The following is a 19,475-nucleotide window of genomic DNA, read 5'->3' on the forward strand; positions in this document are numbered from 1 at the left end:
GTGGGCTTCCTCCTCCTAATACCCCATGCAATGGAAGGAAACATATGCTTCTCCAAGTGACTATGGAAACTGGTGCCTTGGTTTCCAAGGTGATTTTCTGGCAAGTGGCTGAAGGAGGAAGCGTTAACAAAACAGGATCCTGGGCAGCAGAAAGCATCCACATTCCTGGCGATGCAGCAGCCTGCACTGAGGAGGACAAAGCCACAGAGACAAACAGAAAACTCCTCATTTTAAAATCACCAAAGGTGTCAAACACCTGGCAAAGGATGGGTAACTTGGTTTGTGGCCCCAGCTTCCTCACACATCTGTTTCCTTTTCTGCTTCTACCTGGTGAATGAGATCAGTCTCACCCAACTGACATCTTAAGGCTCATATAATCTCACTTTCAATAGAAAACAAGAAAAGCAAAATAACACAAGGAGAGAAAAAAGAAGCTGCTTAAAACTAACTCAAACCTTGAGGTAAGGAAATTCTTACACTCTGTGTATACCTATATATATCTATATATATGTATGTATATATGTGTGTGTATATGTATATATAGATACATATTTAATGTTTCATAGTAAATAATGTTTCATAGTAAATAAAAGTGGTTTTCTTGGCATTTGCAAAACATGGAAGACGTGAAGAAATATCCATTTCTTTTTAAAGTGCAATAAAGATACTTTGCAGAGCATGTGGGTAATCCTCCTGGGTTTGGAAACCAAGCATACAGCAAAACCCCTTCTTCACATTCTTCAGGAGGACCAAAATTCTCCTTGTTTGCCTGTCAGTGTAATTCTTTCTTGGAGTAAATTTGAAATACAGTGATGTGCAACATGACAGAGTGGAAGAGGAGGAAGGCCTTGTGACAAGACCATTTCCTTTTGCAGCAGAGGGGAAGAGGGGTTGATAGAAGAGACACATGTGCTCCTCCAAGTCCTGGGCAAGCATTAAAGCCTGCCACAGAATGCTCACATCATCAGTTGTGGAGTCTACTGATTTATACCACTTACATGACCACAAGCCAGTATAGTCATAGCATTTAACAGTGCAACAACCCAGAAACAGCAATGTTACTGAACATTAGATGAAAATGAAGACCATCCCTAGCAGAAGACCAGCTCATCCTGATAGAAGAAATTGGGAAATAAAGGAAAGTAATTTAAGTGTTAAGTGTGCAATTATACTTCATCCTTCAGCTATAAGTAAAGCCTTATGAAGTTTGATTGCCAGGTTTTCATTAATGCCAGAAGATCCTGTTCTATCCCTACAGGATTCAGTTATTGACAAGTTATTTTAAGAATGTTTCATGGCCACAGGATAGAACAAAATTATTTTTTAAAGTGCTGGGAAGTATTTTGACATTAGGTCACTTACCTAATAGTGGGATTTATTTCAGAATTCCTCTTTCTTCCTCTCTCTTCAACTTTTAATGGAAAATCTGTGCTTGCAAGTGATGGGGGAGATGTACAGCAGCAGTCACTGAAAGCATTTTGCTTACCACAAATATAGAGCTTTACTGAAAGCATACAGAAGTAGCACTTGCTTATCCCACTGGAATTGCAGTTAAAAGGAACATTGGCTGAAGTGCTGCATGCATCAGCCACCACAGTAAGGGGAGGTGATGACAGTGAGGGTAGTGGATGTAACCTGCACAAGTAACTGCCAAGACAAGCCCTTCTGACCTTATCTTGATAAACTCCCATATGCATATTTCTCACCAGATAAATTCAGGTTTTTCCTGAAAAAATGTCAGTTCCACTGATAGTGGAACAGTAAGTTTGTGACACACATTGCTAAGTGGGTTCTGGAGTGGAGCTTTCTCAGTTGCTCAGGGAAGATTGTCTGAGTAAGCCAACATGGAAATAGAAAGGTTAAAAAAAGTATTTTATTAAAAATGAAATATCATGGCTTCTATGAGCAAATTTCTGGAAACATTCTCTTTTTTTATGTGTGTTTTTGTGGCAGCTGCAGAAAAAACTGTAGTATTACCACAATATTGTGGTCACTCTTCAACTTTTCCAGTAAGTTTTATCTCCTTGTGTTCAAAAATTCACAAATTTTATCATTCCAGGGTATACAGCTCTTATTTCAAATTATAAAAACTGTTAAAGACTTCATTGTATATTTTTTGTAGTCTGAACATTCAGCAATGGTTGTGTCACTTCTGTGTTGGTTTAGATCAAACATTTTTCCCAAGTAACTGAGAAAGTGACACTGTAAAAAACACTTAGCAACAAGTGTGGCAAATTACATATCCTTTACTTTCCCAACCAGAGTGTACCTGCACTTGGACACCATAATGATGCACAGCATTATTCAAATTTGTTTAACCATTTCAGTGGAGTTCAGGTCAGTACTAAATGCAGCTCTTTGCATTTTTTCAGAGCACTAAGACAAAACCTGTTGGTTACCCTACAGGTGTGGGCCTTAACTTCTCCAGCTTCTCTCTTGAAGAATTACTAAAATTTGCTACAGTTATTTCCTGGGACTTAGAGAAATCTAGAGATACTTGGGACTTTTTTTTAAGTAAAATTAAAATATCATAAGATGAGAACAGCATATTGCCAAGAAAATGACTGAATGCTATTGTTCATAATTTACCTTTTGAAATAACCTCATCATCTCCATGAAGTTTAAATATTCTGAACTGAGTTCAGAAATTTGTGTTGGAAAAACAACAGTACTTGAACTCTGAGTCTACTATTCTAAGATACACATTGGCCACGTACATACCTTTCCTAAGAATTAAAAGCTTGGTATTAAACAGGTTAGAAATAAAAGAAAAAAAGTTTGCCAGATGATTACCACATCTACTTACCATACTAAGGACAGCTAGAGAAAGAAGGCAAAAGGAACTCATAGTGGGAGTGAGCAGAAGACTTGGCAGCCCTTATGAGACTTCTGCATCAAGTAATTACACACGCCACTGGTCTGAGATCCATCATTATATCCTCTTTTATGCATTGTAGTTCACATTTCCTTGGTAATTGTCATTACCAATTCACTTCAATAGAGGGCAAAAGAGACTGAAGTTGTCATCTCAGACTAGAGGCTGCATGCAAGAGTGAGAATTAAGAAATCTGCGAGGATTACATGCAATTGGAAATATAACTGAGGTAAAATAAAAATACTAGAGTTGTACTGAAGTTGGATAATTTAATTTCTCTTAATGCTTCACTGCTCTCCCTATCTGTGAATCAGACTGAAATAAACACAAGAGCTTGATGAAACAAAATTATCTCAAAACTCTTCACATTCATTTCTCTCTAGGCCTGAACAGATTGCAAGCACCAACTTAACAATACAGGAAAAATATATGGTTTGGTGAACTGGAAGAAATTTCTTCTACATTTTCTTTTACTGACTGTTAATGCAGCAAATGTGTGAATAATTCAGTGCATTTAGGGGATTTCTTGTGGGGAAATACCATTTTATTAAGTATATATAATATTTATATATGTGTTATTTATTATTTATTTAGGTAGTTTTTATCTTCTCTCTGATTTTGTTCTTCCGTTATAGCAGGAGCTTTGCATTTCAAATTATCTCTTGTCTGTTATTGAGTTTCAGAGTTTCAGTAATGGTGTAAAAGTCCCCTGCTCTCAGACACAAAGGCACAATATCCCAGCAGTTATTAAAAAGTCTAATGTTTTATGAAATGTGAAATAATAGACTTTGTTTGGTCCCTGGGATAATTATTTCTTTCATTCCAACTGAGAATGCAGAATAGAAAGACAGCTGTGTTCTCTGCTCTGCAATGAATCCCACAGTGATGAACCACTCTAACTCCTGTATCCTTAAAGAAATCCCCACACAGTGATACTTGTCTCCTGCTGTTTTTCCCAAATTTCATGTGCACTGATACAATTTTCCACAGTGGCCTTAATATCTTTCAATAATTGATAGCTTCCCCACAAAACTCCCTCCAAGGTTTTTTTGGAGCACACCTGACCTACCAGTCCTCCAAATCTTTGACTGTTTCCTTTCTACATGCTCATGAACTTTATTTTGCTAGGCCTATGGCTTAGGCCATATGAATTTTGTCCCCCAGCAGTTTGCTGATACCAAGAAAAAGACTTGTATTCAAAATTATCTTGAAAAATGAGAACGAACTGATCAAATGAGGAAATATTATAAAAACTAGGATTAAAATGTTCACTTTGGAACAGAAAATCAACTACAGAAATACAGAATGGAAAACTGCTTGACAAAGAGCTCAGCTGCAGAAATATATCTAAGACTTATTGCAGAGTGCAATAGAAATATGAGTTGACAACTGTGAAAAGACAAAAATTAAAATTGTTGCATGTTAGAAGGAAAATCATGTCCAAAATTGTACAGCAATAGTAGTCACTGTGGGTGAGTTCTTACTTGGAATACAGTATTTGTTGTTAAGCACGGTACATTGAAATAAAGGGTGAGGCAATGAAACAAAGTGTACAGAGGTATTGACAGGTAGTAGAAATATTAAGAGGGCAGAAATGAAGGATGAGTGGATGTAACTGCATAAGCATGATAACAATGGACTATATTCAATTTAAAAATGAACCACATTCATATTAAAGGAAGGGCATAGTCCCCAACAGAAAGGGGGACTATTCCCTGCATTTACCATTCCAGTCAAACCAGACCACAGATTGCCTGCCAGCAGCAGACTCTACCTCTAACAAAAAAAAAAACAATATCACATCACATCTCATACACCATTCCTTTTATTTCTAGGCCATCTATAACACAGACTCTGGCCTTAAGGAACTCAGTCCAGACTTGCCCAAAATCTATGGAGGTGGAAATAAGCAGAAGTTCTGATGCAAAACAATCATGTCATAGTGATTTTTGGTTCTTGGGTACAAAACACCTGTCTAAAAATTAGTTTGTCATTGATCAGGGGAGATGATGAGGACCTGATACCTGGCATCCCTTCACAGAATCACAGAATCACAGAACTACAGAATGGCTGAGGTTGGAAGTGACCTCTGCAGGAGAAGGTCAAGGACTGTGAGTGGGTAAAGATTTTGTAAAATGATATCACTTTCTCCTAGCATGGATTCTCACACTGCATTTTTTACAGTAACGTGTAACAGAGAGAAAAGCACCAACAGTTATATGTGCTGGAAGGATGCAAGACCTGGATTTGTGTAATCTGGATGAGAAAAGCTTCGGAGGCATTAAGGTGATAGTTTTCCACATGTAATATGTCATTATCAAGAAAACAACAACCAGCTGTTCTCACAGATGCTGGGAGAAGGACAAGAAGAAAACTTCAAGTGCTGCAAAATTATTTAGGCTGTGTATCAACAGGAGTGAAACTGGAGGCCTCATGGACTCCCCACCAGAGAATGTGAAGCACGTGATGGCAAATATTTGTCACCAGTGTCTGGATATGTTCAAACCTGCCCTTCTGCTGGGGGCTGGAACAGAGCAGTGACTGACAGAAAGCTTCTGATGCTCAGTGCCAGATTCTTTGTCAAAGGCCCTGTGACTCAGAGCTCCTGGTGCCAGCCCAGATCCATGCCAGTTAAAGACTTGGTGCCTGTGCCAGAATTTTGTCACTACTGGGCTAAACAATCCCTTTTACTCTCTTTCTGACCTATATTGTTACAGTTGCTATGAAACCCTTACCCATGGAAGCAATTTTTCCACTGGCTCAATGGATTGTCTCTGTTTCTCACTACCAGGAAATTTTATTTCTTCAATAAAATTGAATACAGTCATGCTTGAGCTGGGGTGGGGATTAGTTAGCCTAACTTTTTCACTTCAGATAACTTTTGAAAAACTTGGCTAGAGTTAACCCAACTGCAATTCTTTAAGTGGATCTTTTGCTATTATCCATCTGACAAAGAGATGGCAGCAGGGTGGTGCTGTTGCATTTTTGTCTTTTTTTTTTTTTTAATCTGTTCTTCAGGAGTAACAAAACTGAGCTTCTGGAGTTTAGCTGTTTTACCAAAACTACACATAGAAATATTTTCATCTGGTACAAAGTCAAAAAACAAATAGCTATGCATTTTCCAACATATATGCTTTTCATGTGAGTTTTACACAAAATATTTCCCTTGGTTTTTAAGGTATCTGCAAAACTCAGCTGTGTATCTATGAAATTGAACATTCAGGTGTTGAAGGCTGAATGAAGCCTACAAAATCTTTATGTTCTGCAAATACTGGGAGAAATCTTTATGCTGGGAGCAGGAGGTAGATCCTCTACCTGTATTTTTAGTAGCATCAAGTTAAAAAAAAACCCACACTTTTTTAAAGCCTGGTTTTGAAGTGCTCTTTTTTCTTTAACTTTGCTATTATTGGATTATATTTTCATTCACTAAATGTGAAAATGGGAAGTATGTAACCAAGGTAACAATGATGTCCCTGGAGAGTACCCAAGTGCACAAATCTCACGTCACCATCCTAAACCAAGCTGTACCTTGACTGTAACCTGCTCTCTTCCCATCATGTGTGGAACAAGATCTCACCAGCCAGGACCACATTTAGGGGAGGACCTGCAAGAAAAGGGGGCAGCTGAATATTACACAATGCAGGAAATATGAAAATGTTACTGCATCTGTGTGCCAGGCACATCAAAACCATGATGTGTCTGCAAATGAGTCATCTTGGAGTGAACACTCCTGGCTGGGAGCGACGTAACTCACTCTCTCCCCATAAGCTCCCGGAGTGTGAAACCTGACAAGCAGTCACAGCAGTGAGTAAGGCACGTTCTTAGATGGTCAGAGGCAGACTGGATATGTCACAGGGCAGCACACCAGGTTTCTAATTTAGGACACAAAAGAATAAATCTTGCATCATTATCCCCCCACCATATTGCCCTCCTTCTCTGGTTCAGTTCTGTGAGTCTTTCCTAATCTGAGTGAGAAAAATGCACAGTGTCAGATGGTGCAGATAACAATAATACCAGTGAGGCATTATCAATAGGGCCAAAGCAGTAACTTCAGATCTGATGGTTTCACTCATGCCTTTGCAGACCACTTCTGTCTTTAGGCAGACTATGAGAGACGGTTTTTGCCAAGCAGTGCTGATTCAAAACTCTGCAATTAAATTTCTGAACTAAGTTTTTGCTGAAAGTGCTTGCACTTAGACTTGCTGTAATACCAGGCCCTGCTGTGACTCTAACCACAGCTGTCTGAGAACAGATGACCATATTAACAAGCGACAAGCTTATCTGACAAATGGCTTTTCATCCAGTTTCTTGTTTATACTTTAAACATCCTGAGCCTGTGAGTCATTTTGGTGTCAACAATAGACTGGAGAGTGAAAATAGATTGCTTATAGGGTTTTTACTGCTTTCTGCAGGAAAAAAGACTCAAAAGGTATCTTGTGCTTCTTATCTTCTCCTTTCCCCAAATACCGCTCCTCCATTTCTTCAATCCATTTTTGCAGTCTTATTTTCATTTCTTCCCACTATACCACCTCAGTCCAGTTCCTGTCTGGGCACTCCTCCAGATGTCTTGCAGTTTTAGGAACCCTTTACTTCCTTCTGGAACCAACACATGTGAGTAGATGAGTATATCAATGAGCACTTAAATCCCTTTTTACAAGTACTTCTGCCCCCGCAGTATTCCTGCATGGTGACGATTCTGCATTCTCTGTGTTGCAAAATTCTCCTAGGTTGTGTGTGGAGGCTAAGATGGAGATGAGACAACCTCTTCCCTTTGAAGTAATCAACAATGAGTTGTATGTATTACTAGAGCTCTAGAGATGGGCTTTTTATTCAGTCCTTGAGCATTCCCCCTTCAATTTCCATTACCTTTTCCAAATAACTCTACTTGTTGCTTTGGAGCTTTTTGCATCCGTAGGCTTCACATTTCCGGCAGCATTGAGCAGTGCTGAGTCCTTCAATGCTTGGTGCATATTTTGCACGTTTTTAAAAGACCCGGGGCTTCACAGGTGCCCGGCGGCGGAGCAGGGCGGTGCCCGGCGGGGCGGGGCGGCTCCTGCAGCCGGGAAGGTGCCGGTGGCCGCCCCGCCGCCCGCCCCCGCCGCCGCTCCGCTCCGCTCCGCCCCGGGGCTGGCCGGGCTCGGCGCGGGCTCGCTCCCCGGCGGCACGGGAGCGGGGCGCCGCAACTTGGGCAAGATGGATGTGGAGAACCAGGATGTGCTGCTGGATCTGGAGGGGGAGGAGGAGGAGGAAGAGGAGGAAGATGATGATAATGATGACGGGGAGATCGGTGAGTAGGAGGCTGGCGCGGGGAGGGTCCCCCTGGACAGCGGGCTCATCCCCGGGCGGCTGTGGCTCGGCGGGGCTGCAGCCTCTGGAAGTGCCTGGCGGGGCGTGCCGCGCACCTGGCGGCCGCCTTCCGCTAAAACTGCTGAGGATTTGTCCGCGGAAAATACGGGATGTCTTTGTCCCTGCCGGCGGGTGTGCGCCAGGTGTGGTTGCCTTATGGAGCGCCGTGGCGATGGTCCTGCTTCCGTAGCATCGGCACGGCTCCGCGGGCGAGAAGCACCGAAAACTTTGCCTGTTCCTTTCCCTGTGACCTGAGGGGAACGCGTGAGAGGGGGCAGAGGCAGCGCTTTGCAGGGGGCGCGATGCCGGAGACCTTTGGTGTGGCGGTGATCTCCCAGCACGGGCACAGCCCGTGTCCCGGTGCCTTGTCCTTAGGAAAATACAAACGTGCCATCGCCTCCGGCCGCCCCGGCGCTCGCAGCATCCCTTTGATCCCCGAGCTGCCTGACTGGCGTGCCATAGCTTCACACCGAGCTAAAGAGAGGGGTAATCCCAGAAAGGTTTGGGATGGAGAGACCTTGAAGATCGTCCAGCTCCAGCACAACTGCCATAGGCAGGGACACCTTCCAGCAGACCACGCTGTTCATAGCTCCATCCTGGCTGGCCTTAAACAAAATCAGGGAAGAGGCATCCACAGCTTCTCTGGGCAGCCTCTTCCAGTGCCTCACCATCCTCACAGTAAAGTTTTTCCTAATATCTAATCTAAACCTGCCCTCCTTCAGCGACACCACTCCCTCCCTGCAGAACAAAAAACCCAACAAAACAAAGTAAAATGCAAGGGGAAAATTGGCAAAGCAAAGAAAGATAGTGAATTTGCTGGGGGGAAAAAAGGCATATTGTGTCTGCCAGAAAAGCAGACATTAAAATGGACAGAGAGTTTTAAATTCAAAGTGTATGTTAGCCTTGCTCCAATGCCAGTAGCCCAGGACAATGACATTGTATTTACTGTGGGAATGAATTCTATTAAAGTATTTCCAGAAAACAGCCCAAAAGGGGTTGTTTCTCAGCTGGTTCAGACTGAAGGGGCCTGTTCATTTCACTAAAAAGACACAGATTTACTTCAGTTCAGAAGCTGTTTTTCAGCTGCAGTAGCCAAGATATTCTAAAGCCCTTTATTCCTAGTTAACTTGTTAAAATAAATCTAACAAATAAGGAATGCAGGCAAAAGTCACACAAGCAAGTAGAAGCTGGATCTGTATATATAAAATTTAGCAAATAAAGAGGGTTTCTGCTCGTTATTTTTCAAAAAAGCTTTGAATATTTTTGTTGAAAAGCACATATTTGTGATGATTTTTAAATATTTGGTCTGATTTTCTGCATTTGTAAAGAATTTTAGTGACATTAACTCTCTCTTTTTCATTGCCTCCAAATATTAATCCTTAATAATGGTAAATACAGCCTGCCACATTTGTTCAGTTAGCTCACTCCAGAAGTCCATAAAGTTTGAGCCTCACCCAGTGTCTGTGGAAATCAGGGAATGTCTTTCCTCCAATGTTATTAGCCTTTGTTTCAGATGGGAGTATCCCTTGACTTACAGTAACAGTCCAAAGACAAATCCAGTTTTCCATATGAAGTGCAGCAAAGGTATTGTTTGACTCCACTCCCTGAATTTACAGGGTGGATCAGCACTGCAGTGTATTAATCAACAGCTGTCTTTTCCATTCTTCACCCCAGAGGACAACTGAATTTTTTCCTACTCATAACTCTTTATCCAACTTGGGGATAGTTCAGCTCTCAGAGCCAGCAAATCATGAGTTTCATATACTGTATACAACAGTTTGGATCAACTCATGCTATGTGGCAAAATTGCCTAAAAATTGTGCAGTGATGATTTCATGAGTTGTTACGCAGACCCTGTTACACAGCACCTGGCTTTGTCACATCTGCTACTCTGCCTTGCAAAATGCATGTGTAAAAAAAGGTCTTAAGGTTTTTATATTAGGTATAATCACAGGAGAACTATTTTGTTAGTCTGACAAATATGTTCATTATCCATTTACCTCCAGTTCTATTTTGCCGCTTGCATCTGCATTTTTCCCAAGGACACCATCCCTGGTTCAGGAAGTAACAGGATTTCTGAACTCTTTCCAGTTCTATTCAAGGTTAATCCAAAGTGTTCATAGCTCATCAGAAAAGCATTGTTATGGAACACCAAAGTTTGCAGTCATGGCACATAAAGGGAGCGATCTGTCTCATTTTGGCATACAGTTGGTTTTGGTTATCCATGCTGATGACTAGCAAGCAGTGTTAGGCAGGCATCCAGAGAAAGAGCTATACTCAAGTCCCAGTCCACAGGGAGGTACCAGAGCTGCTCTGCCTATTGTATGGACATTTGAAATGAATTGTTTGGATCAGAGTTGTGCTTAAGGAAGAAAGTCTTGTCCTAAGGTTAGACTTTTTTGGCAAGTTGAAATGTTTTCTTTCCAATGCTTAAACAAGATGAGCAACTTTTTCATTTGGACTCAGGCTGTTTTCAAGAGGATTTTTACATCAGTGGCATTTTTTTCCTCATAATTTATTCTTTCCCTGGTGCAAACCTCACACCATATCCAAATTGGTTTGCTTGTGTTTGAGGATTTACAGAATATTTGAGTATGGTTTCCAGAAAAATTAACTTGTGCAGACAATATCTAGAGGAGCCCATCCTGACTACCCATCTGACAAGAAATACTTTGGTCTTCATAAGGATATGTTAGCAACTTGCTTACACTTTGTGGTCTTGGTTTTACTCCAATATATCCTATTTGTTTCTTGAGCCTCGAGTCTACATCTTGTCAACTTTTGACACTGCTGCAATAATGACCAGACCGTGCTTTATAGATGACCAAGAAGAGGATGCTCATATGTCAGCCTTTTTCTTCTCACATAATGTGCTGATGAGGATTCAGGGAGAATTCCAGCTCTTCTTTCTAAGAAGGCTTTCATGCCACATTTCAGGACACATTTTTAGCAACTACAGTAAAAATGTACAAAAGTACTGGTTTATTCGAGCAACATTAATTGTGCAGTCACAGCCTAAGACAACCAGTTTTGTTCAGCCCACTGTACAACTGGAACCCTGCCCGGAGGGGTGATGTTGTAATCCAAAAGGTGTAGAGTAGGTATAGCTATTCTTCACTTCCTTACTTTTGCTCACTGTTATGCTCTCTGCTTGTTTCCTCATGGCTTATTTAGTCATTGCATTTAATCATGCTGCCTGCCCAGAGCTTTTATTTTTTCCTTTTCAATAGCTCCAATAACATGATGTTTCTTGTATGACCCTACAAGTATTATTGATATCATATGCTGTACTCCAATATGAACATATGCCATACCCACAGTGTCCTCCAAATTACTCCATTTTGCCTTCATGATTCTGTGACATGGGCAATTCTCTACAGAAGTCTTCTAAAGGCAATGGAAAGCCTGAACATTTAAATTCTTTTTCTCAGAAGCATGGCTTTGTCCTGCAATTTATTAAGTATAATCCCCACGTTTGGAAAATTTCAAAGGGGCCAGATCTAATAATTTTTTAACATGCAAGACTTTATAAGCAGATTCTTTTAAAAAGTAGTTCTGTTTCTGAATGGACACTTTCTTCCTTTTCAGTCTACCTACAGTAGTAGTGAATAAAGCTGCCCCTGTGGTGTCTTTTCACACCCAGTTTTCTTCTCTTTTGCTTCTCATACTTGCAATCAACTTAAAAATTATTGGGCCACATTGCAGTTCTCCATTCTCCTGAAGATGGCAATAAACTGTCTGATGAGCTGAGAATCAAGAATTTCTGCTCCCTGCATTCTGTTCTCGTGCATGTACATCTCATGCATGCACGTTCCTGCAGAAACAAGCAGGAATGTAGACACATGGTCTCACTTATTCTATTAAATTACTATTGGAGTTACTATCCGGGCAACAAGAAACTCTTCCTGGTGAGCTGGAACTTGCACATGTCCGAGAAACGCTGGCGTGTTACGCTGGTCAACATCTGAACTACTTTTCATGCCTTCATGTCCTTTCTCTTGTATCTGTTACACTGATGGTTTACCTAATTTTTTTTTTGTTTGTTTCTTCATGTTTTGGTATTTTTCTCTCTTGAAATTCTGCCATTTCACCTTTGCAGAATCCAGGCCACAGATGAGTATACAATCCAAGCCACACAATGACATCAACCTTGTCACCAAGTGTGGTTCCATTTGAAAGTACACTGCTGATACCACTCACTTTTTAATGCTGATTTAATGATTTTTCTGCAAAACTCCTAAAAACCAAATGGTAAAAATATAAGTATTTAATTGCAATATAATTACCAGTTTGCAGCCATTTATAATTAATAAATTCTGGAAGAGATCAGAGAATCAGGCGGGAATTTAGGAAACTTATACAACCTTCATAGGTATACCCAATTTAAATCTATTTTAAAAGGGTGTTTACCATACCTGAATTCACAGTTGTCCATGAAAAACTTCCCGTACTTTGAGAGTCTTCTTTATTCCTGTATTTTGAATTTAGCTGTACTGAACATATGAGTGTGTTTTACAGGTAAGTCTACAGACTGTAGGAGGACTTATCTGCCAGTGTATTAGCTTGTGCAAACTTCACAACTTTAATAGTAATCGTTTTGTTTCTTTTCCTAATTATTAAGTAATAAATTTTATGGTGGATATTTATCGCAAGTCATTCCCTGAAGTTTTTCCTCTATTTACACAAGCCACAATTTCCTTTAAATGGAAAAATACACTGTTATGCTCAAGAACTTAAGATATTTTAAAATTACCTTTCAAGCATTGCCATTTGCAAAAAAGAAAATTCATTAAATTCAGTATGTAGGAAAAAGCCAGAGTTTTGTTACATGGTACAGATCTCTAGAAGTTCTGTAATGTCACAGTTACTAAAAGTAATGAAATCAAAACATCACGAAAACCTGTCCTAATATCAGTTGATTTGCGCTTTATGCTGAATATGAAAATGCAGATAGAGAACGTGAATTTGAAGAGACCAAGGACTTGGAAGGGACGATGTACACATGCCATAACAGATGTTGTGTTTCCACACAAAAAGACCTTTCAAGAGTAATTAGAGAAGAATTACTAATAAGATCTGTTACTATATGCCTGTGAGATTCTCAAAATCATAGAATGGGTAAGATTGGAAAGGACCACAAAGGTGGGTCATTGATCCAACCTCCCTGCTCCAGCAGGGTCATCCTAGAACACATTGCACAGAATTGTGTCCAGGTGGTTCTTGTATATGTCCAGTGAGGGAGACTCCACAATCTCTCTGAACAATTTGTTCCAGAGCTTGGTCACCTGCACAGTAAGAAGTTCTTCCTCATATTCAGGTGGAACTCCCCGTGCATGTTTCTGCCTGTTGTCCTATTGCTTGGCACCACCATGAAGACCCTGGAAACATCCTCTTGACAGCCTCTCTTCAGATCCTGATAGACACTCATGAGATCCCCGTCTCTTCTTCAGGCTGAACAGGCACAGCTCCCTCAGCCTTTCCTCATAAGAGAGATGTTCCATTCCCCTGATCATCTTTGTCACCCTCTGTGGGACCCACTCCAGGAGCTCCATGTCTCTGTTGCACTGAGGAGCCCAGAACTGGGCACAGCACTCCAGATGTGCCTCAGCAGGGCTGAGTGGAGGGGCAGGATCACCTCCCTGGACCTGGCAGTGCTCTTCCTAAAGCAGCCCAGGATTCCATTGGCCTTCTGGCCACAAGGGCACTGCTGGCTCATGGACAGTGTGTTGTCCACCAGGATCCCCAAGTCCTTCTCCACAGAGCTGCTTCTCAGCAGCTGGGCCCCAAGGCTGTCCTGGTGCAGAGGGTTATTTTTTCCCAGATGCAGGATCCTGCATTTGCCTTTGCTGAATTTCAGAGAGTTCCTCTGCCCATCTCTCCAACCTGTTGAGGTCCTTCAGCAGGGCTGCACAGACCTCTGGGGTGTCAGCCACTCCTCCCATCTTTCTGTTGTCCATAAAGTTGTTACAATTTATGCCATTCAATAAAGTTATCATTAAAATCACCTCATCATACTATTTCCTCATACCTGCCAATTCTTTGGAAATCATGGGTGGGTGGCATGCTGTGCACTTAAGATATAGTTTGCCACTAGACATGTGGCAAACCCCAAGGGGAATCTGATATTGAAATGGATGTTTTCTGCTGTGATTAAAAAAAAAATGAACCAAACACAAGGGTGCTTTTGTTTTACATGGCATAAATTAAATAGTCTTGTACCCCTTAAAAAAGTCAAATAAAGTAGCATTAGCCTAAGTTTCGGATTAACTGGTGTAGCCAGGAAAAGGGGTTACTGATTGCTGTGCTTTTTACATAATGCACAGATAATAAAACTAAATATTGTTTGCTTGACATGAGAAAACCTTTAGAAAAGGTGCTTCAGGCCTTAAGCATATGGAACTGCTGCAGTTGCGTGTTTAACAAGATAATTTATTTAACAGAGGGTGAATGTCAAGGAGGACAACTCTGAAGAAAGTACCATGGGTTGTTTTGTGTGCTGTTCTTCTATTGAGGAAACAAAGGTATGGGGAGAATTATTATGAAAGTGCTGAGCTCTGTATCCTGATGAATAGAAAAAATCAGATTATTTTTAATGGACTGTCACTAGTGCTACACTGCATGTCTTTGGCATGATCCTTTCTTACAGTCTGAAATATTTCTGTACAAAGTACATATTATTAAACTGATATTTGATATAAATATTTTAATATGAAATTTTAAAAATATTCACTGGGGGCCAAATATTCAATGGGCCTAATATCACTTGCAGCTTTTAGTGTTTTCTGCTTCAAACTCAGTCTTAGTGTGAGTGTAGGTGGAACAGTCTTACCTCTGAAGAGAGAGTTCATCTGCTGCATTGGCTGTGAGGAGAGACCGCCTGGACATTGCTCCTGTCTGGTGTCCTGGTCCCAGTCTGATGGATCTGGAAGCTGAAGTGAAAACTGGAGGCTGTAATGTCACAAACACGTGAAGCAGCACAAACTGGTTTGGCTGCAAAAAGTATTCCCACGCGCAGCCACCCCGCAGCAGCAGCCCAAGCCTCCTTGGCATTCTGGCCTTATCTTCCACCAGGGAGTCTCAGTGCCAGTGTGGTAGGAATGCAAAGCTGCAGAGAAGGACACTGCACACTTTATCTTCTTATTGCTGCTGTCTGTGGTAAATGAAAACTGGCAGTCAGGAGCACTGCCACCAAACAATAGTTTGTTTTTGGTAGCCAGTCTAAGAATGCAAGTATCTAAGCATAGATCTATTGTCTTTTCCACCCCTCACAATTTACTCAGCATCCCACATTTCTCTGAAAGCTCTGTGACAGAAGAAGTGTCTTGATTATATCCCAAGGGAATATACAGACATCTGAAATATTTTTTTGCTTAATTCAATGGAATTACTCTCTTTTTACCTACCCTATTCTCAATATTTGATAACAGCAGTAGACATATAGGCATGGTTCCCTGCAGGGACTTGAGAAGTGAGCTCCTGAGGCATCCTTAATGAGTGCCAGATTCAAATTGGAAAATTAATAAAATATATTCAACTGCAAACTGAACTTTAAGAAGTGTAGTTACAAGTCTGCTGGACCTTAAATATTCTTTTAATTGTTTTTGTGACTCATGTGGTAGAAACAGCAGCTTAGTTTCAGAATGTTTTGTAAAGGCACTTCAATTTAGTTTTTACATTAAGTACAATTAAAATAATTTCCAACTAAACCACTATTCATCAACATCATTTTGACACAACTGGAAATTAAAGTTTTGTAAGAACTGCTACCAACAGCAGATTTGTCTTTGCTTTTACTGTTTCCCTTTCTTTCGTTTTTTTGTAGATGGAATTCATCTGGCCCCATTAATCTGGTTAGTCAGGTTCTCCAGCATTTTTTAGATATGATTTATTATGGGACATTAAATATTTGCATAGGAGACTGCTTACATTACAGTCATCAGAATGAGCTGAGCAGCAGTGCTCCGCTGTAGGAAACAGCTACTACCTCTTGTGTTTGGTGCTGTTTGAGACCAGCTGGTGCAGCAGGCTAAATGCTGGAAAACTTGAGTTCCCGTGGTGTGTGTCTGTCCTGCAGGCTTCCAGCATGGGTGGAGATAGATCACAGAACCACAGAATGGTTTGGGTTGGAAGGGCCTTTAAATCTCATCTAGTCCAGCCCCGCTGCCGTGAGCCCCATCTTCAACTCGATCTGGTTGCTCACGGCCCCATCCAGTCTGGACTTTAATGTTTCCAGGGGTGGGGCATTGACCACCTCTGGGCAACCTGTTCCAGTGTGTCACCAACCTCATTGTTAAAAACTTGCTTCTTATAAATAGACTGAGTCTACCCTCTTTTAGCCTAAAACCATCACCCCCTGTCCTGTCTCTAAAGGCCGTGCTAAAAAACCTGTCCCCATCTTGCTTATAGGCCCCCAGTTTGCCCTAAAATGACACAATGAGCTTTCCCCAGAACCTTCTCTTCAGCCTGAAAGCTCTTGGTTCTTTTTCCACAGCTGCAGCAGAGACCCCTGACCTGTCCCTCTACTGTTTGGGAAATTACAGTCAGTTAAGGAATCTTCACTGTCTGGGAAGAGTGGGAGCAAGAAGTGTTTGTGTTGAGATACCCTGCACCTCCTGTGGTGTGGTGATACTAAAGGACTTGTGTCAGGAGAAGGGGATGAGATTAGTGACTTTCCAGTGGGTGAAATATTGTGGATTCTTTTCTTCCTTTGTGGGAGGAATGTTAACTAAAAAATGTCATCTGGGTTGCAGATCAGGTTGGAAAGTATGAGAAGTGATTGTAAAATATTGGTGGTGTAGCAATCCTGCTAAAGATGCTGGCAAGTGATATTAGTAATCCCAGGGTGTGCTAACACTGTGGGGGAGTTAAGAGCCATGACCAAACAGCCCGAGGAGAAGCTGTGGTCTGTTACTGTCATTCAAGAAAGCCTGAGAAAAGCACCAGATATGAGCTTAGATCAGTGGAGAGACTCATGTAGCACAAACCATGGTCTTCCCTGAAGGTTCTCATAAAATAAGAAGTGTTGAAGTAATGAAAATAGTAAGGAAATGGAAATGAAGGCAAAACATGTTGAGTGCTGGGTAGAGACCAAGAAAGAAAGCAATTAAAAGTGAAAGAGGAAGAACTCTTGACAGTATTCACAAGGGGAGGGCTGGCCAGTGAGCTGATGAGAAGCAATTGTTTACTGTGGGTGGTGAGGCACAAGTTTCCCAGAGGAGCTGTGAATGCCATATGCCTGGGAGTGTACAGGGCCTGGCTGGATGGAACTTTGAGCAACCTGTCCAGTGGAATGTGTCCCTGTCCATGGCAGGGCGGGTGGGAACTAGGTGATCTTTAAGGTTCCTGCCAACCCAAGCCATTCTGTGATTCTATGATTATTTATCTGGTCAGGAACTCATTAAGCAGTGGCATAAAGATTCTTCCAGTTGAGTTCATCAGGAAATAAACTGCAGATGGGACTAAGATGATATGGCTATGGGTGCAGTGAGTTGAAATAATTTATCTGTGACATTTTCATGTATTTTTTTAATATATAGTAAAAATTGAAATGTCTTCATTGGTAATTTATCTAGCAGGGGAAAAAAATTCTATCTTTATACTCTTAGTTATTTGCAAAAAAATTTCCACTGCTGTAGGTTTGGCACTGTAGTTAGAGATAATAAGAAGGCTGAGATGATAATCCAGAGGGCTCTAGCAGTACCAGAGAGTTTTATTAGTTTGTGTGCAATATTAGTAAGATTATTGGTGTTCTTTTTTTGTGGGGTTTTTTTCTGTAAGTAGTGTAATACAGTTTTTACAGGCATTAATGGATAAGGATGAGGTCAAGCAAGGCACACTTTACCCTTGTGAGCAGTCCTTTTGACTAGAGTGGGAATAGCATCATTTTTGTAAACAATGTTGAAAAAACAGAATTAGTCCCTAATGGAGGGAATATCTCTATTAAATATTTCATCATCTCCATATATGCCAATTGATTCTAGGAAAAATAATTAAATTTATTTAATCATTCTGCTGTCTATAAAATACAAGAAGGAATTTCTCACTAAAGCACAATTTAATTTGTAAAGTGATGGTAGTACTTAAGACACAGCCCAGCAATAGCTCCTACAATATTGGGTAGGACTTAAACATGTAATATTTTTTTTTTTAAAAATAACCTGAAGAATAGAAGAGTCAATGCTTGAATGTATTTTTTAACTTGCTCCTTGCTGATAACCAAGTGAGGAGAGAGAAAGCTTCAAGGGCAATGCAGTCAAGCCAAGGAGAGCTCCAGCTGTTTCTGTAAGTTTATTGGAGTTTACAAGAAAAACAAAGTTCATCTATCACAGAATCACAGAATAAGCTGATTTGGAAAGGGTCCACAAGGATTATTGAGTCCAGCTCTTAGCCCCAGGCAGGACAGCCCCCAGAATCACACCATGTGCCCGAGAGCATGGTTGAAATGGACCCTGCCAGCCTTGGTGCTTGACCACTTCCCTGCAGAGACTGTTCCAGTGCCCAACCTCCCTCTGGGTGAAGAACCTTTGTCTAATATCCAACCTAAACATCCCCTGGCACAACTTCAGGCCATTCCTTTGGGTCCTCTCAGTGGTCACCACAGTAAAATCTGAGGAGTCCTTTAATTGCTAAAAGTACAAAGTATTTCCTGATAGGGAAACAAAAGTACAGTTTGTTTCTAAACTCTGGGTCCAACATCAAGAATGCTTGCAGGCAGAGTCTTTGCACCTACACACAAGTTAAAAAGTACATCTAGGTTTTGACTTAACATTTTCACTGTTTTTAAAGTAATTTAAAGCACCTTTTTGGGACCCTCCTGTAAACACACTGTCTAACATCTGAGTGTGGGAAAGACTTTAAAGCAAACATGCTGAGAATCTCGTTACAGAAATTCAAATATATCTCCTTTGAGACATGTACATTTAATAGCAGTGGGTATAATTTTATAAAGCTATCTCAAGATTTCTAATTAGATAGTTCATTGATCCATAGGCATTGAAGGCTGACCAAAAAGCCATTTGCAATTACAATTGTTGCAGCTCCCAACAAAAAGGCTCGGTAGCTGCTGCCTGGAGATTTGGCATTGGTGAGGAACACCAAGGGATCAGCTTGGCTGCCAAAAAACCTATGTTTGGAGCTTGGGGCAACTGCTGGGTGTGGGCTGTCCTCCTGTAACACACACGGAAGGCAGGGTAGGTTAGTTCCCTCTGTAAAGGGGTGGTAATTTTGACAGTATGGTTGAGGTTGATCTTGGCAA

At 41.0% G+C, this 19,475-nt stretch overlaps 1 protein-coding gene across 4 annotated transcripts in view; it reads left to right on the plus strand.

Annotated features, from left to right (window-relative positions):
- Positions 1 to 257: 257 nt before the first annotated feature.
- The window catches only part of ANO6 (anoctamin 6), a 78,738-nt gene continuing 59,520 nt past the window's right edge, over positions 258 to 19,475 (plus strand). For 2 of the 4 annotated variants that reach the window (XM_064422497.1, XM_064422498.1), the window contains exon 1: positions 7,921 to 8,162. In XM_064422497.1, the coding sequence (XP_064278567.1) occupies positions 8,069 to 8,162 (94 nt within the window). In that variant the 5' untranslated portion in view covers positions 7,921 to 8,068. Of the gene's footprint in view, positions 462 to 7,920; positions 8,163 to 19,475 lie in introns of those variants that run through there. The other 2 variants (XM_064422500.1, XM_064422499.1) reach the window with 2 other exon arrangements.

The sequence above is a fragment of the Passer domesticus genome, chromosome 5 (genome assembly GCF_036417665.1).
Source record: "Passer domesticus isolate bPasDom1 chromosome 5, bPasDom1.hap1, whole genome shotgun sequence".
Taxonomy (NCBI): Eukaryota; Metazoa; Chordata; class Aves; order Passeriformes; family Passeridae; genus Passer; species Passer domesticus.